The 13,675-nt window shown below is 43.0% G+C and overlaps 1 protein-coding gene and 1 long non-coding RNA gene across 3 annotated transcripts in view; one reads left to right on the top strand and one right to left on the bottom strand.

Annotated features, from left to right (window-relative positions):
- Positions 1-4,455, bottom strand: part of PRPS2 (phosphoribosyl pyrophosphate synthetase 2) — a 33,167-nt gene extending 28,712 nt beyond the window's left edge. Inside the window, exon 1 of one of the 2 annotated variants that reach the window (XM_006258896.4) lies at positions 4,193-4,455. In XM_006258896.4, coding sequence (XP_006258958.1) covers positions 4,193-4,314 — 122 coding nt within the window. In that variant the 5' untranslated portion in view covers positions 4,315-4,455. The remainder of the gene's footprint in view (positions 1-4,192) is intronic. The other variant, XM_014607776.3, reaches the window with a different exon arrangement.
- Positions 4,300-5,765, top strand: LOC109285008 (uncharacterized). Its single transcript, XR_002092681.2, has 2 exons — positions 4,300-4,389; positions 5,323-5,765. It is a non-coding gene; the product is annotated as an uncharacterized LOC109285008 (long non-coding RNA).
- Positions 5,766-13,675: the final 7,910 nt, after the last annotated feature.

The following is a 13,675-nucleotide window of genomic DNA, read 5'->3' on the forward strand; positions in this document are numbered from 1 at the left end:
TAACTTCATTTGTATCTTGCAAGGATACTTCTCAGTTGCTAGCCTCCCTAAAGCTGTTGATACAACCTCCGTCAAGTCTGAATTAGAGTATTGAAATGTACTCCAACTTGAGTACATGAAAACATTTCAGAAATTTCATGGAGCACACAAGGTAGCTGCCAGTTTAACAGCATGTCCTGGCAAGCAGAGACTGTATCTGCACCTCCATTAGTTTCTGGTACAATTAAAGGTGTTAACAATGAAATACAAAGGCCTCTACAGATTGTATTTTGACTACCCCAATGGCCATAAATATTTAAAAATTTAAGAACCATTTTAAACCTTTTTTCCTACATTCTACCCTGTAAACAAAGATTTATGATTTTAAAGGTAAGAGAGCCTCCGAGTTTATGGTCTTTTTCAGCACAAAACCCATTTCAATACACAAATAGAAGTTGGGGGTATACAGGCATATCAGTTTACATATATGCATGCGTGCACGCATATGTGCACGTGAGTGTGTTTAAGAGCTTGTCAATTAAAGTGCAGTGAGTTTCTAGGTCATGCGTCCCTGGGATTTGCTGCTCCCTTAGCTGATCTGACAGAACAAGGGGTTGTTGACCCTCAGTGGAAGGCTTATCTATTTACACATGCTTGTGCCTGAGCATGGTGTACGAAAAAGTTGCGGTTCTTTTTTTGGGAGAGAATATTGAGTAAATTAATATTAGAGTTAATGAGTTGCTTGCCATCTTCCAAGATTCTGCAATAATGTACATCATGAAATGTGTGTACTAGCATTTCTAATTATAAAAAAAAAAATCAAAAGCAGCTGATGCAGGAAAAAATTCTAGTTGTATACAATTAAGACTTAACATGACCTGGCAGCCCATATATCCAATTTACTTCAGCTGTAGTAGACTGCCCATATATTCTCCAGGAATTCTCATAGCTACTTTTGAATTTTACATCAAGAGTTACAGTTTGAATACACTAGACTTCTAGAATCAAAATTAGCAGCATAAGCTCCAGTATAGGAATATTTAAAAACGAGACAATTAAAAATTATTTGTTCAGGAGGAAAAAGTCTGCACTGTGAGTGGAGCACCACTTTTAATAGCTACAGTTAAGGATTTATAACCAAATAATAAAAATAAAAAAGCATTTAAGATTCACACATCTTTGTTTAGGAAAAAACATAAATGCAAATGTCAAAGGAAGTTCTCCTGGAAGCCTCCAATAGTTTATTTTCCCTTCAGACCACACACTGCACTACATTCTTGATCACATATGAAAGTCAGTCCTAGTCAGTCCATGGACATTCTGTAGTGACTAGCACCCAGTTATTTTATGGCACCCCTCCAAATATATCTAAAATTATATAGAAGATGGCCTATTCATGAAGCATAGAATTTAATCAAGTTATCCAGTAAATTAAATGTGTACTATTTCAAAAGTAATAACACTTCACATGGGATATAAATTGGAGTCAAAGCGATTCTGACCTGATAAACCCCAAACCCAAGAAGGCATTTTCAACAGTAAACAGAAGTTAAACCTTACTTTCTGATGCAGTAGTTCAACCTTTTTAGATGAGGCACCCCTTGGAAATTGCTAGCTCTTTTTTTTTTTTTTTTTTTTTTAAACTAAGAGTAAAAACTACAGAAAAATATTAAAGCAATTATTTTATTGCAAGAAACTAGGGTCACATCAGGCAGCCCATTAAATCCATAGATTCCCATAGGAACCCATTGTGTTATCTTATGAATCACGGTTGCATACCTAACAGTACTGCAGTACTGTTTAACTGCAAGACCCAATGCCAGTCCCAATTTGTTGCCTGTTGCTGGGGCCCCAGCAGATAGTGACAGCCCTGGTCACCCTCCAGCCACTTTCCTTTTTGTCATGGCTGTGGCCCCACCTCCTTGGTCACCAACTGTTACCCCCCTGGCTGGAGCCACTGCCACATGATTCGGGCCAGAGCTAAAGCTGCTGCTGTGGGACAGGGCATGTGACAGCAGTAGCAGCTTCTGCTTCAGCATGGAGTACAGGATAGGAGACAGAGCTGCTCATGTGCAATAAATGGAGCTGCCACTACTGCCACAAGGCCCAGAACGGAGCCAGAGCTGCCACAGTATGTCCAGGCCTAGATCCAGTCTACAAGGAGTGCTGGGGTCTGAGTCTGGCCTGGGGCTCAATGCGAATGTGACACCTTTTGGTTAGTGCATAAGCCAGGTATACATCGCATCTTTCAGTCCCACTGCCTACCTCTCCAGTTACCCAAGTACTAATTGTAATTGCAACCGTCTGTTTTGTAAATGGTTGTATCGTTTAACTGCATCAGAAGCAGTGAAAGGGAAGAAGTGAAAAGGAAGGTGGTATTAGCAATCTTGGAAGTAGTTTCTTGATTACCATCTACCTTTATTTTCAAGGCATCTAATAATTTCATGGCTGCCATTTGGAGCCTTAAAAACTGAAGGGAGTTGGCTGGTTTCATGACCACAACACAACATCACTGGCAGCATTATAAGCAATGGTCATTAAGTACACAACCCTGTCAATGCAATGATATTACAGTCCCTCCAGAGCTCACCACGTTTTCACATCTTCTTTTAATCAGCTTTGGCAGCTCCTTTTGGAAGCTTTGAAAATGATATGAACTAGTCAGCTTTTGGGGCTGCTATTAGATGCCTTTAAAGTGACAGGAAATAATCAGTTTTCAGGGTCGCTAACCACCGCACTGACAGAGTTGTGCTTCTAATGAGCATCGTCTAAACAAAGTGCGGATAAGTGCATACAGGAAAATACATAGTCTTTTTCCCAGTCCCCAAAGTGTCCACTTAAATGCAGAACATCTTGATCAGTAAGATCCAAATTACCACTAAGGTAGACCAACTTTCTGAAATCTCAGCTAATATATGGTAATGCTTATACCTCATAGCTGTTAAAAACCATAAAGCAGCACTTGGCTCCTCTAAAGGTACATCAATATTGCCTTCAAAACAGGCATCCTACTACCTTCTCTGGAAAAAAAAGTTCTGTGGTTTAAGCCAGTAATAAAGAACCACCACTTTTTAATGCTGATCTTATCAACTGTATTACCCTGTAACTTTTCCCTCCAAGGCAAGGCCCTGAAACTATTCCAGTCGCATGTGACTGCTGCCAGGATGTAAGAACTCAGCCAGGCATAAGACAAGCACATGGAAAAAAACCCAGACTTGATATCCCTAACTGACAATTCTCCCCATAGGAAGAAAAGGAAAAGACCCCATAAACTTAGACAAATCCACCAATCCTAAACTAGGGTAAGTTTATTATGCAGATGAGAGGCAATCTGCCTCTGTATTGCTAAGTCTCTTCCCCAACATAACTGAAGTTGGTAGTTTTGAACTTTTGGGTAATAATATCAGACTACCTATAACCTGTTCAAAACTGCATAGTAAACAAATAAAACTGCTCCAAACTGGGAATCTTTACGCAAAAACCTAAAAGTAAAGTGGCTCGGTCAATGGCTCACTAACACCTATCCCCAACTATGCACCTTGGAGGTAAAGGGGGGCAATGACTGGATTTGAACTTTGGGTAAAGTTTTGTAAATCAGGGATCACAGCAGATTTGTCTTTGTTCAACAGGTTGCATTATGTGGTCACAACTTGATTTCTTCGGGCTGGCTGGAGTGTGCCTTGGAGAACCCATTCATACACCCCCAGCCTTAATTGTTAACAGTATTCTTCAAGACTCAAAAAGGCAGCTATACTCAGAAATGGTTATTTCGTCTTTATGGAGTTAAGCCCTTCCTTCACAAGGAGATAAAGGCACAAAGGGGCGTTCACCGTTCCCAAGTGGCACGGCTAGCAGCCCCTCCACCCCTGTCGGGTGAGAACAACCTCCCAGGAACCTGAACGGATCCAACCTGCAGCTATTTACCCCGTGAGCAACAGCGAGGGGCAGGCAGGAACGTCCTTGGTAGCAGGAGCCCACGTCAGGCTGGGCGGCGATTGGCTCAGCCAGACCCCTCCCCCAATCGCGCACGTGGGCAAGAGACGGCGGCTGGGATAGAACCTCACCTGGGAGGCCGGCGAGGGGCGGGGCCAGTGACGTCACGGGCGACGGTGGCCCCGTCCCCCCCCTCAGCTAGGGACGCCGCAGGATGGGGGAGGGGAGGGGAGGGGAGGGGAGAGGAAAAGGAGCGAGCACTGCGCCCCCCACCGCCCACCTGGTCTCCTGGTTGCTGAATTTCTTGGTGACCACCTTGCCTAGCTCCAGCCCGAGCCGGTCGGCCACCCGCTGGGACAAGTCCTGGTGGGAGCTGCCGCTGAACAGCACGATGTTGGGCATGGCGGCGGCGGCGGCGGCACCGCTACGGGCTCCGGCGGCGCTGCGGGCTCTGGCAGGCAGCAGGAAAGAGAAGGAGTAGGGGTCACGGGCGTGGGGTCAAATAACCGGCGGCCCCGGGCCCGCCCCCTCCCCCCCCCCGCGAGCGCTCACGGGAGGGGGGCGGGACCAAGCGGGGCGGGGTGGTGGGGAGTGACAGTCGGGGCGGGGCATGGCTGACCGTTGGCGGGGGCGGGGCCGAGGTTGGCGGGGGAGTGACCGTCTGGGCGTGGGCTGGCTGACCGTTGCTGGGGAGGGCGGGGCCAAGGCTGGCGAGGGCGGGGCTGCCAGGGAGTGACAGTGGGGGCATGGAATGGCTGACCGTTGCCGGGGGAGGGGCGGGGCGGCGGCAGAGTAACAGTTGGGGTGTGGAATGGCTGATCGTTGCCGCGGGGTGGGACCGGGCGGTCGGATGTCAGTTAAGTGGAGGGACAGAGGTGTTGCGAATGTGCGGGTAGCGCTCTGCTCCTGTTGCCAGCAGGAGTTTTCCTTTGAGCGCTTCGCTCTATGTCTACCATTCCTCGTTATTATTTTTTTAGTAAATTCAGGCCTCCCGCCAGAGCCTCCTATTCGGATTGCCTGTGTTTTCAGTCCGTTTCCCATATTGTGCAAAAAAAAAAAAAAAGATTCCCCTCTCTCCGTCGGCCCGAGCAGCCAAAGGATGGAGATATGCTAAGAGGCGTGGGTTGAATACAGAAAGTGGAGGGGAAGCGATACGTTCGCACTTGTTCCCTATAACCGCAGTTTGCAAACCTCTGGTTTTATTAATACATCAGTTAGTAGGACCATGATTGTTTTATTGTGACTAGAGAGTCCAGCCTGGAAGAGACTTGTAAAATGAGGCATCCAAACTGCAACTGTGAATTACTTCAAAAGCATCAGACTGTTTGGGGATTTATGTTTTTGCCAAAAGCTTGACATTTTCTTTGCAGTCATCTCAACATCCAATCTTCTGTACCCTCTCTATACCAGGGGTTGACAACCTATATGTTCCTGCGGAGCTATTGGATCCAGCCAGCAGAGCAGAGGCTTCAGCAGCACCGCCAGCAGAGAGAACATCTGACCATATTTGTAGGATGTTTGTGTGGGGAGGAGGAAAGCAAAAGCAGCCAGGTCCTAGCACCAGCCCATCTTCAACCTGAGCTGAGTCATTCTGGCCTGCCTCAGAAAATATTTCCTAACCCTGCTCTATATAGTAAAAAGATGTGGTTTTTTGTTGTTTTTTTTTCTAAGAGAAAAGGAGGATTTCTTTGATAACATAAACTGATGAGCAGTATAATCAGGAGTGATGCTTGTAAGCTTTTTGCACAAAATAGCGCAGATAACTGTCTTTTGGCCTGACCTGAGAAAGGGAATTTGATGCCTGAAAGCTCTCCCAGCTACACAGTTAGTCCAATAAAATATATTACCAAATATATCCGGCTTTTTGCACATAACCGCACACATCACAGCTACTACAACACAAGACTACTTTTTTCTGTCATCCCTGGAAACTTAATTTGGTCTCTGAAATTCAAAGTTGTACTCCTTCCAGCTTGCACATTTTCTGTAATAAGTAGTAGGTTAGATTCTACTCAGAATTTCTGGTAACTGCCAATGGTGTTAAATATTACCATTTATTGTGACTTTCAAAATATTAAGTGCTTTATTTCAAATCCTATGATTAGGTGAAAACCAAAGCTTTCATTAGAAAGATTAGTTGTCAAGTATATAGTATTGCAGAAAAAAGGTTTGAAAACATGACTAAGAGAACCCTCACATCTTAGAAAACACAGTTAACCATCTTAGAAATAGAGAAGGGTAATTCTATTGGAGGGATCGTTTAATGATTTTGAATTTTGGTTTTATGTTCACTCAGAATAAAATTTTTAAAAAAATTATCTGCAAAAGGCCATGACTGTTGGTCAGTCTATTAGGTTGCTCACAGCTGTCCTTGGCTTCCAAGTAGCTGCAAACATAGGAGTATAGAAGTTGGGATTTCTAGAGTCTGAGGTGATCTAACTCCCTGTCATCCAAGTACTCTGTACAGAATTAGGAAACTGGAAGTCTCAGCTACTGATAAACCTTTCAAGGGGATTACTAAGGAGCCAAGCAGGTGAGCTGGCATGAAAACAAGCAGGTTTCAAAACATACCTGGCAAGCAACATGTCAGAACTCTGTCAAACTCAAACCATCTCCACAACATATTTCTATTTTGTCCAGTTCACATATTCTGATGAAAAACACTTGTTTTGCTGAAATTATCAGATCAGGTCTCAGAAACAAAAGAGCAAATAAAAGAACCCAGAATGTATTACTATAATTTTAAATCTCATGGGTATAGTTCAATCCATAGTTGTTTTAGGCCCAACTCATAAGTTCTAATTGCATACTGAACTCCCACAGTCTTCCAAGAATGAACTAACTCACTCTGATTCCTTTTAAGCATCAGATGAAAGCTTTTGTAGTCATCTAGAATTCACTACGTATTTCTCCATTTACGATTTAGCTGGTCATCAGAACAATTTTCTTTCACCTACAGTTAGCAAACTGTGCTAAATGTATGCTTGATCTCACATACATTCATAATCTCTCTGTTTAATTACTGCTGCAGGCTCTAAATCTCTTTGTAGATGAGGGCCTGCCAGGATTACTGGCAGGCCCGTCCATGCACTGTAGCCTAATAGGGACCGCTTTCTCCTTCGTTTCTCACTGCATACTCTAAGGTCAGGCAGGAGCAGTGTCGTACAAATACCATCTGTACACCTCGCTCACTTGGTGAAAACACATAGGACATTGTTCTTAGTAGTCGTCATCTTTTTGTGCCTCTACACCACATTTGACCATTTTGTTACATGTGCTTGTGCTTATTTAATGTATTTGCAAAGGTGTTTCATTCATGTGCCTTCTAGCAGCAGGCATTGCATAGTCTGAGGCTGTGTGCTGCAGTCAGCTGCTGGAATGTCCATATTTTGCTGTCAGGTATTTTCTTCAGCTTCTCGTTACACATGTGTAGTTGTGTCTCCTTGAGTGTGGCATCGAGAGGGTTGGGTACTGGTGAGGACACTCCTACATGATTTCAGACATTCGTATGCTGCAGATGGTTGTGTAGTGGGTGTCTCACATCTTCATTTTGTCTCTATCCTCTTATCCTGTTGGCCACTGCTCTTCTGATGTGAGGCAGAGTGATGCCAGCCATCAGGTACACCCTGATTACGCTGGTAGGCTTCAGACATCCTGTGATGCATTGGCAGCTATCATTTAGGATGGGGTCAAGGTACTTAGCATATACAGATCTCTCCCATACAGGGTATTCATACTCTGCAGAGGAAAAGCTGAGAGCCGGAGCAGTGGTTAGGATGGTTGAGGGGCTAGCTCCCCATCTCGAGTTGGTGAACTTATATAAAATGTTATTACAAGTGCTCCCCTTTGCTTTTGTCTTCACAGTGTGTTCTTTGTATGAGGGTTTAATCAAGCTGGCTGCAAGGTAAACTAGGTTTGGACAGTGGAATAGTGGAGGTCCAGACCATGTAATATTGGGCTGGGGTTGGCCTCGTGGTTTTTCAGATGGAAAGCACGTACTCATGTTTTCACTGGGTTGGCATATAATTGATTTTCCATGTAGTATGCAGTTAGGCCAGTTAATGCCTTGCTTAGGGATTTTTCAACATGTTCTTAGTAATCCTCAGCTATGAAACTCTGTCCGTCTTGAGCCTCACTGGAGCCCAAACTTGAATATCTTCCTGAAGTGCTATAAGATTTTCCCATTTGGGAAGGTTTTTAGCAGGCAAGTCTAAACTGGGACATCGTTTAGGGGAGGCACCCTATATAATTTATTTTACTTTAAGCTCTATTTGGCTTTTGTAACTTGTTCTTTTTCTCTGATTTTGTGTTGTTTGTTTGGTTTTGCTCTCCTCTCTGCTTTCTTTTAAGTTGCTTTACTCTTTCCTGCAAGCCATCCTGAGCCTTTGTCAGGAAAGGCAGCATAATAATCTAATAATAAATAAATAAGTGCTAATTGACCACCTGTACACTAGCAGAAAAAAAAACAACATTATAGGACTCAAAAAGTTATTGCCAAGTCTCCTGTTTACTTTGTAGTGCCCCAGAGGAAAACAAGAATGATTTTTTTTTATTATTCATTAACTAAATAAGACGTGCAAGGTAGCTATAACTTTGGATACAGGAACTACATTCCACTATACCAATAAAAACAGAGATTATTTTGCCTGATATAGGACAAAAGAGTGTCTGTTCACCAGGGCACCCCAAGGGAAGACAAGGTCTAATGGTCACAAGTTGCTGGAAGACCATTTTAGACTGAACATAAGGAAAAACTTTACCATTCAAGTCTCCAGATTCTGGAATAGACTCCCCTCAGAAGTGGTGCAAACACCTACTCTGGATACCTTTAAAAAATGCCTGGATGCTTATCTTGCTGGGGTCATCTGACCCCCGCTGACTTCCTGTCCCTAGGGCAGGGGGCTGGACCCGATAATCTTGTGCAGTCCCTTCCAGCCAAATTACTCTTTCCTGATAAATAGTAGTAAATAGGCCCTTACCTGTTCAACTGTAGCTAACGTAAAGAATCACAGGAATTTACCAACTGGCAGAAACTGCACCATACTTAATTCTGCTGTGGAAAAGTTTTTCAGAAGCTGTTCACTTCAGGATATAAATAATGGAGGATAGCAAAGACAAGGTTCTACTAAAACCCTCAGGAGGAGAAATCAAGCTCTGATTTCAAGGAAATTATAAACTTTTTTATTTAATTTTATAAATATTCCCTAATGAGACAGTGATGTTTTTCTTTCGAATTTACCTATAATAAAACTCTATATTACCTATAGGAGAATACAATTTAAGAAGTGACTCAAAATGGCACTGGTAGTCTACATTGATAGGGTCACCATGACCTCTGATCAAAAGTTATTTTTCTTTTAGCAGCTTTTTAATAGAACTGTCAGCTCACCTTGGGATCTAAATATCAACCCCATTCCTTCTTGACTTCAATGCTCACTTGAAAGGACCAAATTTTGCCCTTTATTTTTTTTTTTTTACAGTGTTGGCAGTATTAAATAGATTATCAGTGAGGCCCCAATATAATTATGATCAGGGATCCTGAATTTCTCTGATTTAAAAAAATCCCCAATTTTCAGTTAAAAAAAGTAACCCCAAATCCACATTTTTCCATGATTAAAATAAAACAGCACTATATATATATATATATAATGTGCGCACCATAAAAAGTAAATCAATCCACATTTTCCATTATTTAAATGAAACACCTTTTTTACACACACACACACAAACACTTTGTTTTTAACCAAAAATTGGGGATTTTTTTAAATCAGAGAAAACCAGGATCCCGGATGATTATGAGATTAAATGAAACCTTTGAGATATAAAGCAAATAAATCCTGTTTTTATTTGCTTTTTGAATTCTTACTGTCTGGATACAAAGCTCACATTTTTTCAGCATCCAAGAAGGTAGAAATTTACTGGTACTTTTTAAAATTTGAAGCTAAGATTCTCACCTAATTGCTGGTCTTCAGGATCTGGGACTTCAGGTTAAACAACAAATATAGTGAGTCTTCTGACATAACAGCAGGAGTTGGCAATACCTCAATTACAGCTGTGTACCCTTATCATTGTCATATATTATTCTGTGCAATTCCACTTTCTTTAATGACGATTCCATTCTTCCAGAGCTGTTTTGGCCTGTAAGTATAAATATAAAGGAATAAGGAGTAATAATAATGTATACCCAATCATGCAAATATTTATACATTTATATAATTCTATGTGCATGAGTAGTTTTACTCAGGTCAGACCTGCTTGTATTAAAGTTAAGTATGTTCATATACATATAGGGATACTCTAAGGTCCATTTCTTAACAAAATCATTTCTATTTTTCCTCTTGGCCTGACAAGTTATCCAATATTTGGGGTCTTGGGTTATTTCTATATATACATATGTGGCGCCCCCAGTTGGTACTGTATTTCCCCACTTCCAGGGCCAGGCCCCCCGACTGGCCTACCATGACTTGATGGAATTGTAACTGAAAGGAAAGGTTCAGTGGTGTTCCTACCCTGGCCCAGAGATGGGAATACTCACTGGCTCGTTGCGGTTGCTCCTGGGGCTCTGCCTCCCCTATGCCCCTTCCACTTGCCAATGGTGAGGATCGTCGTGCCGCAACACTAACTCCTGACTTTGGCTTGTCAAATGCCCCAGTGGGTCTCCACGTCATTGGCCTCTGCTGAGAGTGCAGGCTTGGCGTTTCCACCTGCCCTTCCCTCTTCCTCCTTGGTCCGACTCCGTCCCTATGCTGCACCTGGGTCTACAGTGCCTCCTGCAGGCACAGAGTGGGTTATGCCTGTCACGTGCCCTGCAGGGGTTGGCTGACCACGGCCTCTACCCCAGGGGCTAAGGGTTGGGAAGCCTTAGGCTGGCTTCCTACTCTTGCCCTCGCTTGTTTGTGGTGGGGCAGAGTTGTGGGGGTAATCTGCTTGACCGGGTAATGCCACAGGGTGCCCGGTGTCCCACCTCCTGTCTTCCCCCCGACACCCCGCTTCCTCCAGGGTTTTTCAGTCTCCCGCAGCAACAGTCACAGCTGACATCATCAGCTGGCTTCTGCCCAGCTTGATTAACAGCCACTTGAAGAGCCGGCTCCTTCCCCATCCTGGCCTGCCTCCTAGGTAAGTTTTCTGTGGTGCCGGGGTCCCTGGGCCCTCCGGGAGTGTCAGAGCCTATTTTAAGGTTATCTGATAATGGCAAACCTACAAACTGTCCTCAACAGCCCCACAAAACTTTCTCTGAGTGTCTGGGGAATCTGCCAGTCTATATACCTTCAGTTTTCTGTTTTCCCAGTAGGAGTTGCTCCCTCACTGATTTTGAAACAAATCACATTTTGGGTGCTGATAGCAGGTATAAAAACTCATCACAGACCATTTGTAAATAATTCAGTTCCCAGTTAAGGGTGTTGGCATGCACAAACAAACCGTATGAGGGGAGCCCATGTAATATTTTTTTTCCATTAGCTCCTCAAGTGTAGCTGGTGCATTACTTAAGCAAAAGGCTATCAATTAAAATTGGCAAAGGTCTCATCTTGTTGTAAAATCAGTCTTTCCTTTTCCCCTTTGGATCTACTTCCACTTGCTAATGCCAACTTTTAATAAGCAACGTAGAAAACCAGGCTGAACCTGATCTAGTATCCAGAATACCATGTTAGGAATGGTATTTTTCAATCTTTTAAAGTGGCTTCCTTCAGGTTTTTTTTATAATAGAAACAGAATCTAGTGCTGTCATCTTTTTTCTTAAGAAAATATGTGAGGACCAAAAATGATTGAAAGTTCAGTTATACCTTCCTGATACATGTCTTCAAACTCCCATGAAGCCTCTCTCTTTTTGCTACTGATAAACAGTACAGCGACTGTTCAATGGGTTAGTTTCTTCTAGTATTAATGTTATGTTGTAGCACTGCAGTGCAACATATATTTGATTTGGGAGACAACTTTTTTTCTGACCATGACATCTTTTATGTTTTCTGTTGTTTCTCCTTTGAACATACAGCATTGCACTGAACAGGTCCAATAACAATTCTAGCAGCTCATGTCCAATCCCTTCTTCTAGTAGTTTTCTTCTGTGCAAACATTTATTAGATCTACTCATTCATATTTTCCTCCTCTGGTTCCTATTTTTACTATTTGTGTCTTGTATAAATCATCGAGGAAACAAACAGGATTCTTTTACTTCATATCCACAAGTATATTATGAGGTAAAATTCCAATGATAACTCAAGTTTCAAAGCTGTTTTCAGTCCTCTCTCATCTTTGTTTTATTGGAAAGCTACCACAGCATGTAGGTGTTATGATGCTTTTTGTCTGAAGCCATGGCCACTTATCTACAAATAATTACCTACACACAATTTTTCACTAGCTTGAGCCTACATCTTTAATTGATAACTGCACTGTAGGACTCCTTTCCTGGTATTCATTATTCAGTTATTGACCGCATGAAATTAAAGCAGATTATTTGCTTATTTTAGCAATCCAAACTTCTTGCTCAAATTCCAAACATTCCAAACCTAATTTTTTCTACCTTTGGATTGGTGCACATTCCCAACTAGTGTCTCCATTTGAGATCAAACAGGAGATTGGTTCAGTTGTGTTTCAACTTCACTTCTTCAATGTGTTTTCTTAGTACGTCTGGATTCATAATTTATGTTTGAGCTCACTGTTCTCATGCATTTCATAGATTTTTTTGTAGTGGGCAATATTTTCTAGCAGGCAATATGACCTGGTAGGGATCATGGAGACCTGGAGGGACTCCTCGCATGACTGAAGCATAGCTGTAAAGGGCTACACCCTACACAGAAGGGACAGAGTAGGGAGAAAAGGCGGAGGGGTAGCTCTCTACATGAGAGAGGCTGACATTGGTTCCAGAGAGAAGCAGCTTGAAACCCTCTGGGTCAAGGTACAGAGGAGATCTGTGGGACGAAGTGAGAGAGACCAAATTGTGAGTATTTACTACAGGCCACTGAACCAAGGGGAGGAGCTGTATGTGGAGTTCTCTCGAACTGACAGAGGCTGCATGCACAAGGGACTTGGTAGTCATGGGTGACTTCAATTACCCGGACATAGACTGGGAGGAACACTTGGCTAGGTCAGATCCTGACTGTGATAAGGATCTTTTTCTGACCCAGGAAGTGCAAGAGCCAACCAGAGGTAACGCTCTCCTGGACCTGGTCTTGGCCAAAGGAGATGATCTGGTGTGTGGCTTGAACATTGAGGGAAACCTGGACGACAGTGACCATGAAATTATTAGGTTCATGGTCTGCCGCAAGGTCGACAAATCAACTAGCAGGATTGAAATCCTAGACTTCAAAAATGCTGACTTCAACAGGCTCAGAGCATTAGTAGGGGAGGCAATGAGGGACCAGTAAGGGAAGGCAAATGGGGTGCACAAAGAGTGGTCATTGCTCAAGAACATGATCTTCAAAGCACAAAAGAACACCATTCCTGCAAAGAGGAAAGGTAGCAGGAAGGCTGGGAAGCCCTCCTGGCTTAATAAGGAAATTGCAGTCCTCTTAAAAAAAGAAAGGTATATGCACAGTGGAAGCTAAAGACGGTCCTCAAGAAGGACTATACTTTAGTGGCCAGCACTTGTAGGGAAATGATCAGGAAAGCCAAGGCAGTGACTAAGTTTAGGTTAGCCATGGGAATCAAGGACTATACGAAGTCCTTCTTTACATATGTAGGCAGTAGAAGGAAAACAAATGGAAGTGTAGGATCCCTGCTTAACACCTTGGGACAGTTGGTAACCGACATTCAGGAAAAAACTGAA

This window comes from Alligator mississippiensis, chromosome 1, assembly GCF_030867095.1.
Source record: "Alligator mississippiensis isolate rAllMis1 chromosome 1, rAllMis1, whole genome shotgun sequence".
Taxonomy (NCBI): Eukaryota; Metazoa; Chordata; order Crocodylia; family Alligatoridae; genus Alligator; species Alligator mississippiensis.